Here is a 20593-nt window from a genome sequence, read left to right as displayed (position 1 = left end):
CTCCAGTTTTCCCAGCACCGTTTGTTGAAGAGACTACCCTTTCCGCGTTGCATATTCCTGGCACGTTCACTGAAGATTATCTGACCATTTACGTGTGCACTTACTTCTGGGCTGTCTAGTCTGTACCAGGGCTTGACTTTTATATCCCTTGTTATCCATCCAGCAGGCCACTTGGTGAGCCCACCACTCCTCTCATCTGTTTGCATTTTTGTGGGTGACTAAGAGCTTCTGCATTTTAAAGCCTCCTAGATGCTTAAAGACACCAGATAGTTGAGTTTGTAATAATACTTACAAGTTGTTGTTATATTTCAGGTCTCTCGTATGCGAGTCACACAGTTGGTTTCACGCCACCGACTTCACTGACTAGAGCCGGAATGTCTTATTACAATTCCCCGGGTCTTCATGTGCAGCATATGGGAGCCTCCCACGGTATCACAGTAAGTATCCATGGGGCGGGCAGGAAGCAGCGCTTTCCTCCTGGTGGTGGTAGCGACTGGTCCTCCGTGGGAGCCAACGTTGATGTCCTTGGACATTTACCTTTCTTCTTCCTTCCTTCCTTCCTTCCTTCAGTTCACCTTAAACTTCTAGAGACCTCCCAACAGTTTGATGCTACATTCTGGTGTTGAAACTAAAATCCTTCCCAGGAGGCAAAACTTCACCTTCATTTTCTATGAAATATTGCCCTTTGTGAAACGTAATTTGACCTCCGGCCTATGCCTCCTTTGAACTGTAGCCAGCTCCTTGCCATAGCGAATTATTGTTGGTTGCTAACAATGTCTAAAATATTTATTGTCCGCACCTTCACAGTTCACTGACCCTCAGTATTCTTCCTGGAATTAGACTTGTTTCTAGTTTCATCCAGAATTTTCTTTCCTGGAATTAGAAGGAACCTTAAGTGTATCCGGTTCAGACGCTACTCAGGGGAGTGTTTTCATTAGAGCTGACTGTTTAGTTGACTAATAGACCGGTTAGAAATGTCGCTAATAGGGGTTTGAGAATAGGGTAGAACTGAGGGTATTCCCAATGAGGGAATCTTGAAAAGAAGAACCCCGTTCTCTAAAAAAAGCATGTAAGATATTTCTGAATCTATTTTGCTGGTTTGATGAGCTTTACATTAAAGCAGGAACGTTTTTGGTTGAGCTGTAGCTTTCATGACATTGACAACTTGTTTGAGGGATGGAAGGAGCTGGAGACATACAACGAACAGAAAAGATTTAAGGGGAGGACGTGACAGCTGTTTTATTAATTTTAGGACCGTCTCATCGAAGGGCGAAAGTCCAGTCGTTCGGTCGATGCACGTTTCATAGTGATTTTGCATAGCTTTTTCATAGATGTCGGTGTAAACTCTACCTTGTTGACGTTTTCCTGACGGGTTCAGAAACCAGTAGGGATGGACAAGGACCTCGCTGGTGTTTGGTCTCTGTGGGTCCGCTTTGGGGCATCCTGGGCTCCGAGTCACGCTGGGTTAGGGATGAGCCGTCTGTGCCTGCTCTGACCTGCTGTTCCTGTCCTGTCTACAGAGGCCTTCACCGCGGAGGAGCAACAGCCCTGACAAATTCAAACGGCCCACGCCGCCTCCGTCTCCCAACACACAGACCCCCGTCCAGCCTCCGCCACCTCCACCTCCGCCACCCATGCAGCCCGCGGTCCCCTCGGCAGCCACCTTGCAGCCCGCCCCCTCGCAACATTCGGTGCACCCCTCCTCCCAGCCTTAATGCATGTGCGCAGTCCGAACCTCACGTTGGGACTCGTTCGTGCAGTGGAGCCGTCGACTCAAGACGCCACAGGCTTCCTTCCCTGGCATATTCGGATCTGACTTATTTTGCACTGAGGTTATCTAGGCTTCACTATTCATTGTGTTGTAAATGTGTGTCGGAAACGCAGCCAGTGTTGTGGGTCTACAACACTAAACAGACGACTTTCTCCATCGGTGTTTTACTTGAATCTTCATGTGCGTCCATTCCCTGGTTGGGACGTCAGCTATTCGACTATTTGGTAGTTCAGCAGCGGTGTGCAGTTTTTTTGCTTGGCCCCAGAGCTTCATTTTCCTGGCTTTTAGGTTTGTAAAATAAAAAGGGATATCTTTTTTATATTTTTTTTCCCATGAATTTGCAGAAAATTACTGAGCTGTTATTACCCACCTCTCCCCCAACCCCCATTAGAATAGTGTTTACCAAGCATACCAGTAATTCAGCACTACGATTCAGACCTTTGAAAATCTAGCTCTCACTATAGAATGGGAAGTTGGATGCATCAGTGCCCCAGACAATGTTTAATAGAGCTTTCTACGGATACACTTTGTATGGGTTATTTTCAGTATATCTCAACATCCATGTCTCTTGTAAAACAGGTCTCCTGAAGTATTGGATCACATGGCTGTACCTTTTCCACATACATGGGATAGATAATTATCGTATATCCGGGTGTGAGTCTTTCTTTATCCTTGATGTTACCCTACCCAAACTGGCCCTCTCACGTGAGTCGATAACCGTTGTCCTACCCGCCAGTGGTTGCGATGGCTGATTAGAATGTGCTGTGTGATTTCTGCTGCAGAAGGCAATGTGATGGTGACAGAAACAGCTCATTTCCCTTTACATTCTTTACTCGCGTTCCCCTAAAATAGAGTTCGAACAGATATTTTAAAGGTGCAGAGTACTATGAGAAAATACTATGTGAAATGAACATTATAGGAATATCTTGGCACAATGGCCAAAATACTTTATTGCTGGCAGGAAAGAGGCGTAGAGGAAAGTAGCACATTAGCATTGAGGACTGCTTAGTTCGCCCAGTAAAAGCAAGCGCAGTGTACAAAGAAGTATATCCTGAATGCGTCATTTCCATTCATTTAGCACAAATAAATCGTCTGGTTTCACTCTAAAGTGGAACGCCGTGAGTCAGTCTTTTCTTAACACTTGCAACACCTTTATTTTGGCTTTTCAGCAGTTACTGATTTGTACTTGGGTAGTAAAGTGATTTTTACCACCTGTGTTTGCATATTTATATATGCTGTGGACAAAAATAACTTACTAGAGAATGTATATTTTATGATGAGAATGTGTATCTGTTGGATATAATCAGAGAACTGAAAATTAATTTATCCGTAATTTTTAAGAGTCCATGTTTTGTGACAGCCATCTCTAATAGCTAGCTCTTTATTGAACACACTCCTAACCATAAGGAACCATGACATTGTAGATATTTAATATTGTACAGTAGAGAAACCTCGATTTTTGCCTTTGAATGCATATTTACAAGTTACAGAATGAGAAAAGGTCTCATCTCACTGGCTAATAGTGTTTGACGAGCATCTTAAGAACTTGAGAGTAAAAGCAACAGTAGGATCTTTTTTTTGACTCTTTCAGTTTCCACCTCCAAACTGCGAGTGTCACTCCTCAGTCATTTGAAAGAAATCGTAGGTCTCTGTAAATTTTATTTATAATGTGTAATATACATAATCATAGCACAGTCTTCAAATATGGGGAAGAAGTTCGGCATTTCATTATTGAGGCTTGAGGTTTTTAATTCAGCCAGATGGGGTCCTGTCCAGCCCGGGGATTTCACCAACGGCTCACCGTCCCTCCTGGCACCTGGCCATTCTGAGGAATTCTGAGAGCAGGCTGCATCGTACAGTTATCGGTTTTTCTTATGGGAGAAATGGTATATGTTTGCAAGACTCTTCTACGAGACTGTAGATTTCAGCGCTGTTGAGTAGTGTCTTGCACTCAAACAAGGAAGTCTAAAATCATCTTCCCTCCACTTGCTAGCAATTTAGTGACCTCCTGAAAGCACAGAAGTCAGTACATTGCCCTGTGGTGACTGAAAAAAGCACTCGGAGCGAGCAGACAGTTCTGATAAATGCCTTTCGGAGACAGGTTCTTGACATCCAGACTTCTACAGAAATGTAGCGCCGGTTTCCTTAGACTAGTCGTTTCACTGCAAAATAAAACACAGCTCCTTCAAACAGCACTTTCTCACCATAAATCTAGTTGCCTCTCCCGGTGGACATTCTGGATTGATAGAACAAACACTACTCTTTTGAAATGATGCTGTTTCATGTCCTGTTCGAGTGTTTTATGACCCCATGTGGAGCCTGTCACGCTTGGGCAGTACCTGCTAGGGCAGCTCCTTGGCCATGGTTTAGCCCCCAGGGACCCCGAAGATTCCAACCCCAAGGCCACGAGAAGCTGACTTATCTGGGGCACTTCTCGGGGGGGCTGAACTTGGTTCCTGCTATTCCTGTTGCCCACCCGCCCAGGGCAACCCCGGACTGACTCCCAGAGGCCCCAGAGGCCTTGGAAGGCAGGTGGGAGCCACAGCAGGTTCAGTAGCTTCATTTTCCTGTCTTGCTGACAGAGACCCTTGGCTACCACTGTGCTGCTAGTAGGATAAGTACTCTTCGCCAGATGACCATGCCTTTTATACAAAACCAAATTACTTTCCCTAACACCTGAGGCCTCTCTGGGCTCTGAACTGCTCTCTCTTTCATCCAGCATGCTGGCATTCTAGACAGACTTCTAGAGATTTGGCAGATGGTGGAAGTATTTCAGATTTGATTTAACTTGCTCCTTTGTTAATTGAAAGGAGTTTTAAATTCTGAGCTCCTGAGAGACTGACCACAACCATGGAATGAATGTGTGACCAGAATGTGGCTTTGACACCAAGTGCTTGCTGCCCCTTTGTAATCGGCTTCTAACTGATTTGACCAGAAATAACGGATAATGTGAATTTTCGTTAACTGTTCAATTGTAGGAAGATAGAATATGTATCGCCCTTTGTTAGGTAGACATGAACTTTTCCTGCACGAAGCCTTGCTTGTAGAGGAAGCCCAATAAGGCAAGAAAAAGCATAGTAACTTGTGCTTGGAGAGCTCACTATTTTTATCTTATCAGTATAGAAGAAATATTTCTGCGTAACTTTATCTTCTATCTAGTACTTGTCTTATAGGTAACCAACACTGAAAACTTTGTAGTGAGGACTACCAAAGAAATACATAGTAAAACAACCTTTTATTTCCAAATTACTAAAGATCCAGCCATCGACGCTGCTACGTGAGTTCCATGCTCAAGAGCCATTGTAAGAGATTAAGGGGTTTTTAGGTTTTGGGTTTTTTTTTTTTTCCCTCTTGTTGTTGTTTTTTTAGATTTCTTTTTTCCTTTTTCTCTTTTTTTTTTTTTGTGATAAAACATACACACACAGCTGTTAGCATAAAATTATGGGGGGCATGCTTCAGTATGCTCAGCAGTTGTGGTTAACTGCCGAGCCCTGGTTGCCTCTCGCTAGGCAATGGAAGGAATCCTATGTTCATGATAGCGTGGGTGCTGTGTGTGTGCACATGTGTGTGCATTCATGCCTTAACTCGGGTTACTGCTCAACTTTAGTTCTTCACTTAGTCTGCACCGTCATCTAGATTGTATTGTACATCTCGATCTGAACTTCATCCTGGCAAAAACAAAGTTGCAGGTACAACAGTTTGAGAGTGCATTCCTCCAGCAGAGTGTTGGATCAGGTTGACCCTGAGCCTTCTTTGGACTTTATTTGGAACTAGGCATGGACAGCAAAAGTGGACTGTCCCATGGAAAGACATCAACAAGGAAGAGAGGACAGCCAAGTGCTAGCATGTCTCTGGCCTCTGTGTATGTGCGCACACTGTACGTCGTTCATGATAGCTTGTCTACAACTTGACTAGGTTGGAGTTCTGGTAATAGTGGCAATCTTGACATTCTTGGTCAGAGTTTAGAGAGATGTAAGACTTCCAATTAATGTCTTATTTACTTCTTTATGTTGATTAGTCTTTGATACATGTGCTGAATCAGAAACCTAAATAAAGATAATTTTTTAAAATGAATCTCTCGAGCTTTATACCCTATCTCTTTCTCTCTGGTCTTTGAGTCGGAAAATGAACCTTGTGTCCCTGTGATTTCTGATGGATATCCAGCTTAGATTCTGAATACTAAAGGCTGCCTTAGAAAGTGATCTTAAGGTGAGGACACAAAAGGGATTGGTACTGCTCTGTTTCTTAATCAGGATCCCGGTTACCTGGATGTATCGAGTTTTTGAAAATTCATTGAGCTGTGCGTTTATGATCTGCGCACTGTCCCGTATCTGTGTCGTATTTCACTTGAAAACCATACACCTAGGGGATTATGAAAAGGAAAGGAAAAGCACACTCATTCCCAAAATGTTATGTATAAACAATTAGATATAGGTATATACACGCACATATATTGTCAGGCTTTGGAAATTGCACTCAGTATATTAGCTTATTCTTAAATTTTTAAGTCTGTTTGTATGGTTTTCTCTTCCTACGTATAAGAATCATGGCTTTAGAATGAGTTCTAGGTTTGAGTACCAGTTCCTTCACTGGCTCAGTTACTTAACCTCTCTGGAACTCAAGTTTCTTACCTGTAAAATAACAATACTATGTGCCTGGCTAAGATGAGAAAATCAAGATGAAACCCTCTAGTACAGGCCTTCACATATACAATAAGACACAAGTCCTTTCCGTGTCCATTCCTTTAGGTAGAAAGGTAGAGTGAATATTTGGGGTGATGTTTTATACACCTTGCATTTTAGGAAGCCCCTAGCAGTTAGTCCACGTTCTGTAGGGGAAACGCACAGACTTAGGACCCTGCCCTAGGAGCATGGTCTTCAAGAACACAGTTGTGATATCGTCTTAGGAGTGCGAGCTGTTTAAACCTAGGTCCTTTTCCATATTAAAGAGCTAAATAAACCTTGAGTGAGTCTTGACTCACTCTGGCTTAAGCAAGATATCATATTAACTATTCGTTAATGAAAAGAGTTTTTAATTTGATTTGTCATTTGGTGAGTTGACCAAAATCTCAAAATGCCTCTGTTCTCATGGCAGCGAGGTTTCAGTTGTAACTTGACGAAAATGTTGACCAAGAAATTACGCAGGACCTCTGAATTTAGGACTTGGCTGCATCTGCCAGCTTCAGTTTTCTAATCTATATAGTGGACATAGCCATTCTTATTTCATGTAGAATTTGAAGAAAATGGGATTCAAAACGAAGTGCTTTAACAACATGTAAGTTATAAAGTTTAAGCTATATGTACACTTTTTCTCTTTTAACACCTTTTAGAGGCTGCGTGTGCACGTGGCGCTTCTAAGGTTGAAACGGTTGGTTTAGAAACTTTTTTTGTATTTACGTAAAACTCTGTAGGTAAATCTGGGTCCTTGTTTTAACGTATGGACTATTTAAGTTAAAAAATACTTGGGGAAATTCAGTTCTATTCACTAATGTCTAATTCAGGCCCAAACTTTTAAACATTCTCTTTAGAAACAGGAAGACGCCAGCGCATGGTAAATATGGTTTGTGCCAAATGTTTCTGTCAACATGAGACGTTGAATTTCTGTCCTTTAAAGTTTTTTTTTTCTATCTTTCACATCACCCCCATTTCCATATTACATTGAATCCTTTTGAACTAAATGTATTTAGATCTTTTTCTAAAGATCGTATTTTCTGATACCCTACTCATGATTGAGTGCAACTTTCAAGATTACTAATTATCCCAGAGAGCTTAGTAATTAACCTGAAAATTTTTCATCTTAAAAATCAAGAAGGGGAAAAGCCAGACTCAGAAGTGAAACAAGATGATAGGATTAGTAGACAAGGATGTGAAAACAGCCATTATAAACATTCTTCGTGCATTCTAGAAGGCAGAAGAATACATGAGCATAAGGAAAATGAAACGTAAAAAAGCCTCCAGTTGAACTTCTAGAGACAAAAAATACAGTATATGAAATACGTAAAGCAACAAAAGTCTTTTGTGGATTCGTATCTGTGTTCTTTAAATGTTCCTTTGAAAGGCAACTGCTGAAATTCAACTTAAGCCCCCTTAACCTACTTTTCTCCCACCACATCTCCCCAGGGATAGCTTTGTCTGGGTCCTGGTGAAATGCTATTGGGAAATCATTAACCTGACTGACTACTGCTATTTGTTACTTTAATGTTGGGCACGAAGCCTCAGATTTAAGGTACCCAGGTACAGTAGAAGTGTCCTGTGGGTTCAGGTCTGGCCTAAGTCCAGTTTTCTGGGCTTTGGTTTCCTCCCCTACAAGATAAGAATGAGAATGTGTTACCGAGTCCAAGCTCGTACTGCTCACCAGGTGACAGGCCGGTACATCGAGAGATGAGTTGGAGCACGGAACAGCAACTTTATTTGGAAAGCCAGCCAACTGAGAAGATGGTGGACTAGTGTCCCAAAGTACCATCTTATCAGGGATAGAATTCAGGCTTCTTTTATACTAAAAAGGGACGGGGGGTGGGGCGGAATGGAGGTTGGTTGGTGCAGGCTTTGTGGCGCTGGGATGCTTTGTTCTTACAGCGGTCCACATAGATCTGGCCACTGTGTTCCCTGTGCACCTCCAACCAGACAGATGTTATTCTCTGTTCTGCAACTTTGCATCTCTGAAGGTCAGAGCCTTGAGAGTCCTCCTGTGTATTTCGGGCTGTGGGCAACATTCTTTTCCAGAGGTGCAGAGCCAGCACAACTGAGTACAGGCCACAGAGCACAGGGGTTAGAGCTAAAGGAATAGATCTAATATGCCGTCACGTTTGTTCTTCTCTGTTACAAATGGGGTGGTTGGGATCCAGTGAACATTGTTAAAACATGGGAGCGTAAGAGTCTTCATAGTGTCGCTTCTTAACTACTTCTAGTATCATTTCATTCACTCTACAGCTGTTTTAAAAATACTGCTCACGCCAGCCGTCGTGTGCGGTGCTGGGAATTCGGGGGATGGGGCGGGGGGAGAGGGGACATGGATACCAACTTCCTTCCCTTTTGGTGTTTCCCAGTGTGGTGGGTGCTGTGAGCGGGGCAGCAGCGCAGTGGGACCCGTGGCATTAGAAGAGAGGGAGGGTCAGAGAGGATTTCCAGAGGAGTCGATCTCTAAGCACATTCTTGAAGAACAGGTGGAAATTGGGCGGAGTGTTTGGGACAGAGGGAATAGCATGTGTGGAAACCTGCAGGTCTGAGCATGACACAAGTGGTGACTGTTTGGATTCCCTGAAAGCAAACTGAGACAGGGACTTGGTGCAGGGAGCTTCCTTGGAAGGGGAGTCCAGAAAGCGGAATGAGAACGTGGAGAAGGTGAGGCCAACAAAGGGTGCGCGGATGAGCCCGTTAGCATTGGGAGGCAACTGGAATTCAGTCCCACTGGGTGTCCCCGAGGAAGAACTGAGAACGTGCCTCAGTACTATCCCACCAGAGGACAGGAATGCTGTCCAATGCACCTATTCCTTCCTCCAGAGGTTGAAGGTGACCCCGGGGAGAATGACTCCCACATTTGAATTTTCTCCGTTGTGTGTGAGGCTTCCTGGAAACCCTGAGACAACAAAGCCAGGGTGGCTGCCCCATAGTTTTGTTTGTTTGTTTGTTTAGCACTTAATCTGCAGTTTTGAAAATCCTGTGTCTGGGAATGGAGGTATCGATACCATAGTTCTGAAATGGTCATGTTTTGAAACTCAGAAGTAATGTTATATCTGAGTGGAATGCATATTTACAAACTCCCATTGCTTAATAATCAGGACGCAGGGACATGCATATGTGCAACACATATTCATGGGAGAAAATATACATCAACAATGACAAGTTTTTAAAAAACATACACCAGCCCCAAAATAACCACGGGATTCTGTTGACACCAATTATTTGGACCAAGCTTCTTCATCAGATCACCTTGTAGACACTAATTCAGGTACCACTGTCCCGGATCTTGTGGTCAGAGTTGTCCCAGAATAGGCAGCTGCTTGTGTGATGTGGCTTAAGGTATTGGACAGGTCCCTTCAACCGAAGGTATCTGTTCCTCACTCTGCCCATGCCCATCGCCCTCCTTCTAGGTGCAGGGATTCCCGCAATTTTATTATAATCATTTACAGGCATGTTTGCTTGGGACCGTGGTAAATAGTCAAGGATGTACTTCAATAAGAAGGATCCTTTATTGAGGCAAAATCTGTCAGTTACAAACAAGTCATGGAAGACCACAGTACCCCCTCCTCCCTCCAAAAAGAACACTGAAAATGAACATACAGAACCCTCTGTAAAACACGGCAATGCTTTCTTCTTAAGGAGAACCATATTTTAATCTATTTAAGGCCTTTCACAGGTATGTAAGAACCAGAGTTCAGCTTACAGGGTGTTCTCAGTCTTCTGCAGAATCTTGTGTTTACCAGCTCCTCATGGGTGGTCTAAAGAACACAGAAATGAATTAGTGCCGTTTGCCGAAGCCAAAGCCTGAGCAGATGACCCTGTTTCTCAAGACAACAGAACCATACTCTATGCTTTTTTAAAAAAAATAAATTTATTTATTTTTGGCTGTGTTGGGTCTTCATTGCTGCATGCAGGCTTTCTCTAGTTGTGGTGAAGAGGGACTACTCTTTGTTGCGGTGCACGGGCTTCTCACTGTGGTGGCTTCTCTTGTTGCAGAGCACGGGCTCTAGGCACGTGGGCTTCAGTAGTTGTGGCACACAGGCTCCGTAGTTGTGGCTCATGGGCTCTAGAGCGCAGGCTCAGTAGTTGTGGCGCACAGGCTTAGTTGCTCCGCGGTATGTGGGATCTTCCCAGACCAGGGCTCGAACCCGTGTCCCCTGCATTGGCAGGCGGATCCTTAACCACTGCACCACCAGGGAAGTCCCAGAACCGTACTCTATGCTTAAAATGACCTTCCTGGGCTTCCCTGGTGGCGCAGTGGTTGAGAGTCCGCCTGCCGATGCAGGGGACACGGGTTCGTGCCCTGGTTCGGGAGGATCCCACATGCCGCGGAGCGGTTGGGCCCGTGAGCCGTGGCCGCTGAGCCTGCGCGTCCGGAGGCTGTGCTCCACAACGGGAGAGGCCACAACAGTGAGAGGCCCGCGTACCGCAAAAAAAAAAAAAAAAATGACCTTCCTGCAATGTCCTTTTGTCCCTTTCCACGCCATCACCCAAGACCCAATAGTAGTTTTCTCTTTAATCTGTAGATCATTTTCATCACCCCCAGAAGTTTCCGCATTCCCTTTTGTATCCAGTCACCTCCTTCTGCCACCACGGGGCAGCCACTGATGTGTTTTGTGTCCCTATGATGGTCACTCCGTGTTTGATGAGGGATGCTGGCAAGGTGTATGTGTTCGCAGTGAAATCAGGTGGGCCGGGGGGCGGGGGTGGGATGGATTGCATCAGCTCTGCTACAGGTGGCCTGGGGGCTAAACACCTCCCACCATCATTTGGTTTGGCCTAAGTATGCATGAAAAACGTTTTTTTCCCCAAAGGTGGAAAAATGTAATGTGTTTTATTTTCCTTTTTCCCCTGCATCTTATTGAGAAATAACTGACCTATAACATGGTGTAAGTTTAAGGTGTAATGTAATATTTGATACATAGATATTGCATAATGATGAGCGCGATAAGGTTAGTGAACATATCTGTCGCTTCCCATAGTTACAATTTATGAAAAGTTGAAATACCTTTTGATTTGAAATGAGGGAGACTTTTATTTTTTTAAAAATCCAGATTCCTTATTACTCTTAAAAAATAAGAGCTCAGCAGGGCCTCGCCATCCACTGCTCAGTCAGCAGGGGCTGAGCAGTAGCTATGCCAGGGGAGCAGAGCCACGGTGGTCCCCCTGCCCACCACACAAGTTATTACAGTGTGGTCCCTGCGGGCCTTGAGTTCGTGGACCCCTGGTATAGGCTTCTTGAGAAGTGAAGGCTAGAGCTTGTGTGTGTGCATGAGAAAGAGAGAAGGGGGCAAAAGTAGGAGAGTGAGGGGTGAAAACTGAAGCCCTGTTTGGAAAGAGGCCTATACCAGAAGCTCCCGGCACAAATCCAGCTAATAAGAAAGTGGTTTGGGGACTTCCCTGGTGGTCCAGGGGCTAAGACTCCGAACACCCAATGCAGGGGGCCCAGGTTCCATCCCTGGTCAGGAAGCTAGGTCCCGCGTACATGCCGCAACCGAGACCCGGCGCAGCCAAATAAATAAATATTGAAAAAAAAAAAAAAGTGGAGTGTTGATGCGCAATGGACTTCGGGAAATCAGTCTTTCTTGTGAGCCTCACAGGGATGGTTGGCCAAGATTTGAGATGGGATTAAAGTGCTCCTGGATTCTCAGCCGTGATGCCATCTACTTTGCCCCTTGTTCTCCCCCAATTCGACAGACAGCGTGGTTTCAGCAGGCTGAGAGGAGGATGTACCCATGGGTGGAGAGCTATAGAGGAGACGAGTCAGACAGGGTTGTTGATAAGTGTCTGCCCTCTGGGAAAACAAACCTTGGTTTGTATTGCTTATGGATGTTCATGGTGTAAATACTCCCCACCGTGGCTGATTTCAAGCCACCAATGTGAAGTCACTAAACTTGGAGAGAGAGGTGCAATAGTAACACCGTATATGGTATTTCTACCATACAGATATATTAGGTATAAATAACCTTAAATGCATAGTAATAGTAAAATGTAGTCAAATAATTAGGAAGCGGGGTGGTTTGAGTATTTGTTACCTACGTGTTTTTTTTAAACCTGTGGGGGTTTTTTGGCCCCACTGCGAGGCATGCGGGATCTTAGTTCTCCTTCCAGGGATCAAACCCGTGACCCCTGCAGTGGAAGCGCGGATTCCTAACCACTGGACCACCAGGGAATTCCCTTCACTTGTATTTTCAATACAACCTTGTAAATTATCTTAAATAATTTAATTTTTAATAGTATCTGTGTTTAACAACCAGCTCACAGAATTCCTGGCAAGTTAACAGTCAGCTCTCTTGAGACTTTTGAGCTTGTTCTAGGATACCTGTGGGCGAGGTCAGGGGAGGCATGCAGGATCTTAGTTCTCCTTCCGGGGATCAAACCCGTGACCCCTGCAGTGGAAGCGCGGAGTCCTAACCACTGGACCACCAGGGAATTCCCTTCACTTGTATTTTCAATACAATCTTGTAAATTATCTTAAATAATTTAATTTTTAATAGTATCTGTGTTTAACAACCAGCTCACAGAATTCCTGGCAAGTTAACAGTCAGCTCTCTTGAGACTTTTGAGCTTGTTCTAGGATACCTGTGGGCGAGGTCAGGGGAGGCTCCTCTGTCAGGTGTTTATATGTCCCACTGCAAGGGCAGTGGTGATGGTAGGGAAAGTGATTTACTTGAGGGTGCTTAAACCCCAAGCACAGGTGCAGGCTCTGAGCAAGCCTGGGTCTGGACTTGGCAGAGGACAAAAGGTTGAGGGTGAGACTCCCTCAGGAATCAGCTGCCCTTGCGGGAAGGATCCCAGGACTGTTGCCTAGACCCAGGCACGCTCAGGCGGCACAGTTTCTGCAGTCACAGTTTTCCCCCTACTCTCCCTTTACCTCCCCTCCCCACCATCCTAGCTTTCAGCGGGACAGGAGGTTAGAGCTTCATTCTGCAGAAGCAAGGGCGTTACCAGCTCTGCGGGGTGATGGGTTCTCCCTCGGCTGTCCTCGAGACGGGCTGCCTCTCGTCCCGTTCCTCTTTGTCTCGGTTGGACTATCAACTGAGCAAGACACGTAAAGTTTAAATAACTTGCCCAGAATCACGCGGTAAGTGGCAAGGCCAGACTGTCTGGCTCCAGATCATGCAATCTTAACCACTTGATGGAAAAGAAATGTGGTAACGGGGTGGGTGTATCACCATGAGGCAGGCAGGCCTCACAGACTTAAGGAATTCTGGTGCGGTGGTCATTGGCAGCTGCCACAGAATCCTTAGGAAGATGTGTTGGGATATGGGAGCAGAGGAGTGGGGTTGGAGGCGTTGGTTCAGAGTGGAGGGAAGGGAAGCCTGTGAACGTTGTTTGGAGAGGTGCCCCATTCATATGTGTGTTTAGGTGTGTGTTGGGGGACTGACTGGGCCCTCAGAAGCAAAGAGGCTTCCTCTCTCCGTGCCCAGTCGAGTACCCGAGAGACCAGGGCCACCTGGATCAAAGCAGAAATGGATCCAACACCCCCTGGATAGTTGGTATTAAAGAACTCTTGTTCATTTCTTTTCCAGCTGTGATAATGGTATTGTAACTGTTTCCTTTTTTTTTTTTTTTTTTAAGGTTTTTATTTTAGCCAATGACTATTTCCCCTAGAACCTGGGCCCCAGATCCATGAGAAATACCAGGACCATGGAATGAAGGTGCTGGGGAAGGCTACAGAGATGGAAATCCATCTGGGGAAGATTCCAGGTTTACCGTGAGACCTTTCTCATGGCTTTAGGCAGATTAGTTACTTGGGGGAGCTTTGTCCTTAAACATGAGTTCAAACACTTACTCAGCAGAGCCATCAGAGATAGGGTTGCCTGAGAGGTCACAGAGTATAACTGCAGAAGGACAGAATTCCAAGCAACAGAAGATGCAGGTTATAGATAGACTCACTTTTGCCTGGCTCATGACTTTATGGAAGTTACTAAATCTCTCTAATTTTCCTTTTTTTTTTTCTGTTTTTTATTGATGTGTAAGATGCATTCATCCTATTGTTTATCTGTAAACAAAAATAATATTTCTAAAAGATCTGTATCTTTTAGAAGTTCCTAAATAAAATACTTACTGATGCAATGATATGGTATTGTGGGTTCTCTTTGAAAAGGTTCACTGAGGGGGCAGGTGGTAGGCAGGTGGATGTAGGTATAGAGGAAACAGGAGAACAGGATGGGGAGCATGTCGATGCCCTAAATTCGGCGATAGACGCCTGAGAGTTTGTTATACTATTCTCTACACTTGTATGTTTAAGATTTTCTTAGTAAATTTTTCAGAAATGGAAGGGAGGAGATCAAGAGATTTTTAAGGATGGAAAGGGAGAAGGGAGTCTTGGGAACGTGAGAGAGATGCCGCCATAGAAGATTCTAATTTTTGCAGGAAAGCAGGAGCGTTCTGTACACCACCCTCCAACCTGAGAAACCTGGGGATAAGTTGCTCTGAAATGAGCACGTGTATCTGGGTTTGGGAGTTGTGGACTCTGGGCAAATGGCTTGGAGTGACTGATAACCTGGTGAAGTTCATCACAAGAGAATGTCCTCTCCTTTTTTCCATTTTGTTCTCATATCTACATTTCTGCAGATAGCAGGGCTGGCTGGCATGGTGGGGCTTCCCTTTCGCTTGGGAAAGGCCGCTGCTTGCAGGTGTCCCATGGGGTTCTCATTTTTGAGTCGGGACGTGATGTCACTGTCACTAAGTTTTGGGTTGGCCTTATGGAACTTTGGGACCACAAGAGGCTTGGGGTGAATTCATACAGCTTGGGGTGAATTCATACAGCTTGGGAGTTCTGAAGAACGTAATCAGTAACGAGGTTTCTGAAAAAATAGTCTATACTTAACTGAGTATTGAGTGAGGCTCCCATTAGTATACCTGAGCTAACAATGAGATTAGGGAAAGAAAATCACTTTGGCTTTTCAGTCTCTTTGTGGGACTCTGAGGTTCAACATGGGGATGCTTTTTATTTTATTTTTTAAGAAATCCAAGAAGAGTTCATTTTATTTCTTTTTCTTTTAATTCACACTTTCTTTTTTTGAATTTATTTATTTATTTATTTTTGGCTGTGTTGGGTCTTCGTTGCTTCGCACGGGCTTTCTCTAGCTGCGGCAGGCGGGGCCTATTCTTCGTTGCGGTGCACAGGCTTCTCACTGTGGTGGCTTCTCTTGTTGCAGAGCACGGGCTCTAGGTGCATGGGCTTCAGTAGTTGTGGCACGTGGGCTCAGTAGTTGTGGCTCACGGGCTCTAGAGCGCAGGCTCAGTAGTTGTGGTGCACGGGCTCAGTTGCTCCACGGCATGTGGGATCTTCCCGGACCAGGGCTTGAACCCGTGTCCCCTGCATTGGCAAGCGGATTCTTAACCACTGCACCACCAGGGAAGTCCCTGGGGGTGCTTTTTAAATTGCTGGACTTTCCCTGTGGGGAGTGTTCATCACTCATTGTATTAGCCTTTTAGGTTATATAACATATATATAACCACAGGTCGGGTAGCACAATTGGGCATAAATCAAGGTGAGATGCAGAATAAGGGGTCAGTCCTTCAAGGGTCCAGCTCTGAAGTGTGCTTAATGTCCGGTTTGACCAATTTCAGACCTTGGGTGCAGCTTCTACCTGGCTTGTCTCACTAACCCTAGGTCAGTACTTAAGAATAGTAATTTTTAAAAAATTCAATGGCTACATGGGTGTGGACAGCGCATTTCTGATACTCTCAGCTTCTTCTCTTAAAGGGATAATCACATATTTCGTGTTGGCTGTGAAAGCGAATGGTTTAATAAAACTAAATGTAAAGAAATGTTGGCTGGGGCTTCCCTGGTGGCGCAGTGGTTGAGAGTCTGCCTGCCAATGCAGGGGACACAGGTTCGTGCCCCGGTCCGGGAAGATCCCACATGCCGCGGAGTGGCTGCGCCCGTGAGCCATGGCCGCTGAGCCTGCGCGTCCGGAGCCTGTGCTCCACAACGGGAGAGGTCACAACAGTGAGAGGCCCGCGTAAATTTGTTCATTTGACTGGGTGAGAGTTTGGGACAGTGACATTGTGAGCCATGGAACCAGGAAAAGTTTGATTAGATTCTTCCGGTCCCCAGATTCCCAGCCACCTTCCTCATGTGAAGAACCCTGTCTTCAAATTCCGTTCCCTCATCTGGAAAAGTTTGGTTTCAGATCCTTGGTTTCCTTGGTCCTAAAGAAAATACTTCAGAGACTAGTTCGGCTCAGCTCTCCAGAGCTGATTTACCAGATGGCAATTGTAGCAGCTTAAAGGGGAAAAGGAATGATTTTATTTGTAAAGCAGTTAAAAACCAAGTGCTCTTTAATGTTACTTACTATCTGTGTTTTAGGAAAGCAAATGCCTTAAATTGGCATTAAGATCCTCAAATTGTTAAGTAAGTTTTATTACCATTTAGATAAAGTGCAGCTTATTCATGTTATTGGCTTTTTTTTATGCATTCAGAGTCCCTCCAAAGGTTAGGTGGGAAATACCCACATTTCAGACTCTGAGCCAGGTTTGAAATGAAATATCCATGAACCCACACCCTGAGTTGCATTTTTGTTTGTTTGTTTTTGCGTGATAAATGGAATTCTCTATAAGCTGGATCGGCCTGTTTATGTCTGTGAAGGAAAGTTCAGTCTGTATCTAAAGAGGGTGCTATGGACTTCCCTGGTGGCGCAGTGGTTAAGAATCCGCCTGCCAATGCAGGGGAGACGGGTTCGAGCCCTCGTCCGGGAAGATCCCACATGCTGCGGAGCAACTGAGCCCGTGCACCACAACTACTGAGACTGTACTCTAGAGCCCGTGAGCCACAACTACTGAGCCTGCACACCTAGAACCTGTGCTGTGCGGCAAGAGAAGCCACTGCAGTGAGAAGTGCACCACAGTGAAGAGTAGCCCCTGCTCGCCACAACTAGAGAAAGCCCGCATGCAGCAACAAAGACCCAAGGCAGCCAATAAATAAATTAATTTTTTTAAATTAAGAAAACAAAATAAAGAGGGTGCTAGCGCTCATCTGATTGACCTCTCTGATCAGCTGATATGAGGTGTGGCTCCCCCAACTTTTTTTCATTGCATCAAAACATATGCTTTTAGGGAATTCCCTGGCAGTCCAGTGGTTAGGATTCCAAGTTTTCACTATGGAGGGTGTAGTTTCAGTCCCTTGTCAGGGAACTAAGATCCCACAAGCTGCATGGCGTGGCCAAATTAAAAAACTATAAAAATATATGCTTTTGTTGTAGCTACCCATGTATATTTTGAAAGCGTAGGAGAGAGACTGGGCCTTGGGACCTGAGTGCCTGATTTTAGATATTGGCTCTGAAACTTAGATCCTTGGACAAATTGCATAACCACTCAGAGTCTGTTTTCTCATCTTCCTCATAGAGTTATGTGGAATAAGTATGTTCCTACAGTACAGATAAAGCTCTTAGGACAGGAACCTAGAACTTAGGACAAGTTAAACCCTCAATATACAAGAACTATTATTATACATTTCTGTATTCCCTGGGTTTACCATTCCAGAATTGTCATAATATTAAGTTCTAATGATAGATGCCACCTTAGTTTCTCATACCTCTAAGTTTTTCTTTTTTAATGTTTACTTTCTGAAAATGCAATTTAAAAAAAAGACAGTTGCAGTCTTCAAAATTGACTTACTTTTCTTGCTGGTAGTGGTGTGTGAAAGATGCATCCAAATATGTAAGATTACCTTACTGATTTTTTCTGATTTTTGTTTAGTCTCCTTTGTAGTGTCTTAAGAATTACTTATGTGCTTAATCCTTATCAACTTCCCACCTGGAAAATGTGATAATGTTACCGAACCAAACTTGGGTCCACTCACCCGTGTACAGCAAAGCCAGTCTACTGACACCGCCTTGTGGTAAAGGAAAGTGCAGGGTTTATTTCAGGCACCAAGCAAGGAGCCCAGGGCAGCTAGTACTTAAAAGACCCAAACTCCCCAAAGGTTTCAGGGAAAGGTTGTTAAAGACAGGGCGAGGAAGGGGGTTATGGGATGTGTGATCAGCTCGTGGACATTCTTCTGATTGGTTGGTGGTGAGGTAATTGGGAGTCAGCATTATCAACCTGCTTCCAACTGGTCTGGGGTCTAAGTGCTCGTGGGCAGCATCAGTTAACTTCTTCCACCCGGTGGGGCTTTCAGTATCTGCAAAACAGCTTAAAGGATGTGGCTCAGAATATTATCTATAGCCCTTGAGGAGGAACTAAATAAAGGTCCTTGGCTTTGCTTAATGGCTAAACTATTTTTATTTTGTCTTGCTTGACTGTTTTCCTTTATTTCTGCATTTTTTCACTTCTCTGATTAAATTTATTCTTTGACTAAAGTTTTTCTATAGACAAAAGGCAGGTGGAGGACATCATGGTGGGGAGGTCCTGCTGGGTTACAATGACTTGCCTGTCCGTCCCGAAAACTGAACAGAACTCTCTACCTCCGAGGTCCATGCCTGTATCAGCCACACAAGTTTCCCCAGACTTGCCCAGAAATTGAAACTGGGCCAAAGTTGAGCCGGTCGGGGCAGAGACACTAGGCAACAGCTTTTGATGACTGTTCTCTATCACTTCCTCTCCACTGCCCCCTACCATGCCCAAGCCATTCTCATCTCTTTAACAAACAGTGGGCTGATTAAGGACAGGAAGTTAATTTCCTGATAACTATCAAGGACTGAAGGGCAGTCCTTTAGTTCCTGGTTGCCAATTACCTTCACTTGAATGAACCTTCCTGCCAGAAGCCAGTCCCTCTCCCGCAAACATCCTGTGCCTTCCACTAAGCGAAAACACCAACAGGCTCTATCTGGTGTTAACAGTATTGTCGAGGGATGTTCAGAGCCCGGACTTGGATGTATGCTTCCTTCTGCTGCTCTGAGAGTGCTGGAAGGGGCCGTGGGCTTGTGAGAAGAGAGTGTTGCTTCTTGAATCTTATCGATTGAGGAGTCGCTGAGTTTTCTTACTTGCTTCACGGACACCTTCATTCAACATACATTTATCAAGCCAGGTTCTGCTTCATAACAAAAACCCAGGGAACTCCCTGGCGTTACAGTGGTTCGGACTTTGCGCTTCCACGGCCGGGGGCCTGGGTTCTATCCCTGGTCGGGGGAAAAAACCAAACCAGCTTCTTGAGTTGAAGTTGGGGAAAAATACTTGAGAGACAGCTTGCATACATAATCCCATAGGGTGTTTTTTTCATTTCTTATAATCACTGGCAGTTTTTAAACTACAGCCCTTTTCGAAATTTAAGAAATAAATGTGAGAGGTCTGCCTCCTGCAATAAGAATGGATGTTAGAGGCAAAGTATTTAAGTTTGTATAACATGGATTGCATCAAAATGAATGGAATAAAAGGAATTTGCCAAGGGGAGGTGGCTTGAGGTACACTTTTATTATATATATATATATATATATATATTTGGTATGGAAAGACCTAGCAGTTCAAAAGTAGCCCCTCTCATCTCCCCCAGTGCCTGAATTTTCCTTGCTGGTTCTTCAGGGTTAAGAGCTGTGATGTGAGGCAGAAATCTTATCCCTGGAAAGGACCTAGTTCTCGGATTGGAGTGGGGTGTGTTGAAAAGTGCATAAACCGGGCGTCAGGTGACAGAGTTTCAAGTCTTATTTGGTTTTTTTTTTTTTAAGTTTATTTATTTATTTATTTATGGCTGCATTGGGTCTTCGGCTGCACGCGGGGCTTTCTGTAGTTGTGGCAAGTGGGGGCTACTCTTCGTTGCGGTGCACGGGCTTCTCATTGTGGTGGCTTCTCTTGTTGCAGAGCACGGGCTCTAGGTGCGTGGGCTCAGTAGTTGTAGCTCGTGGGCTCTAGAGCACAGGCTCAGCAGTTGTGGCACGTGGGCTCAGTAGTTGTGGCTCGCAGGCTCAGTAGTTGTGGTGCATGGGTTCTGCTGCTCCGCGGCATGTGGGATCTTCCCAGACCAGGGCTCGAACCCATGTCCCCTGCATCGGCAGGTGGATTCTTAACCACTGTGCCACCAAGGAAGTCCCTCAAGTCTTCTTTGGCCACTTGCTTGCTCTGGCACTAGACCAGTTCCTCAGCATCTCTTGGCATCAAGCATCTAGCTGCGTGCCTGGCACATAGGAAGTGCTCACAAACTCCTTGTCCTTCTGTATCTTACCCATTCAAATTGCCTAAACCACAGATCTGGCGC

General features: G+C 44.8%; 2 protein-coding genes across 3 annotated transcripts in view; both read left to right on the top strand.

Moving 5' to 3' along the window:
• The window catches only part of CCDC6 (coiled-coil domain containing 6), a 108636-nt gene extending 103453 nt beyond the window's left edge, over positions 1–5183 (top strand). Inside the window, exons 8-9 of one of the 2 annotated variants that reach the window (XM_022560654.3) lie at positions 313–437; positions 1521–5183. In XM_022560654.3, coding sequence (XP_022416362.1) covers positions 313–437; positions 1521–1715 — 320 coding nt within the window. In that variant the 3' untranslated portion in view covers positions 1716–5183. Of the gene's footprint in view, positions 1–312; positions 438–570; positions 961–1520 lie in introns of those variants that run through there. The other variant, XM_089897514.1, reaches the window with a different exon arrangement.
• Positions 5184–5957: 774 nt separating this feature from the next.
• MRLN (myoregulin) overlaps positions 5958–20593 on the top strand; it is a 46614-nt gene continuing 31978 nt past the window's right edge. The window contains exon 1 of the mRNA XM_089897516.1: positions 5958–20593. This exon is cut by the window's right edge and continues 17910 nt beyond it. The gene's annotated coding sequence lies outside the window, so the exon portion shown is untranslated.

This window comes from Delphinapterus leucas, chromosome 16 (assembly GCF_059928025.1).
Source record: "Delphinapterus leucas isolate spDelLeu-1000000601 "Yukka" chromosome 16, BTC_Dleu_Yukka2, whole genome shotgun sequence".
Lineage (NCBI taxonomy): Eukaryota > Metazoa > Chordata > Mammalia > Artiodactyla > Monodontidae > Delphinapterus > Delphinapterus leucas.
The sequence above is the reverse complement of the archived record's forward strand: the minus strand, read 5'-3'. Positions and strand labels throughout refer to the sequence as shown.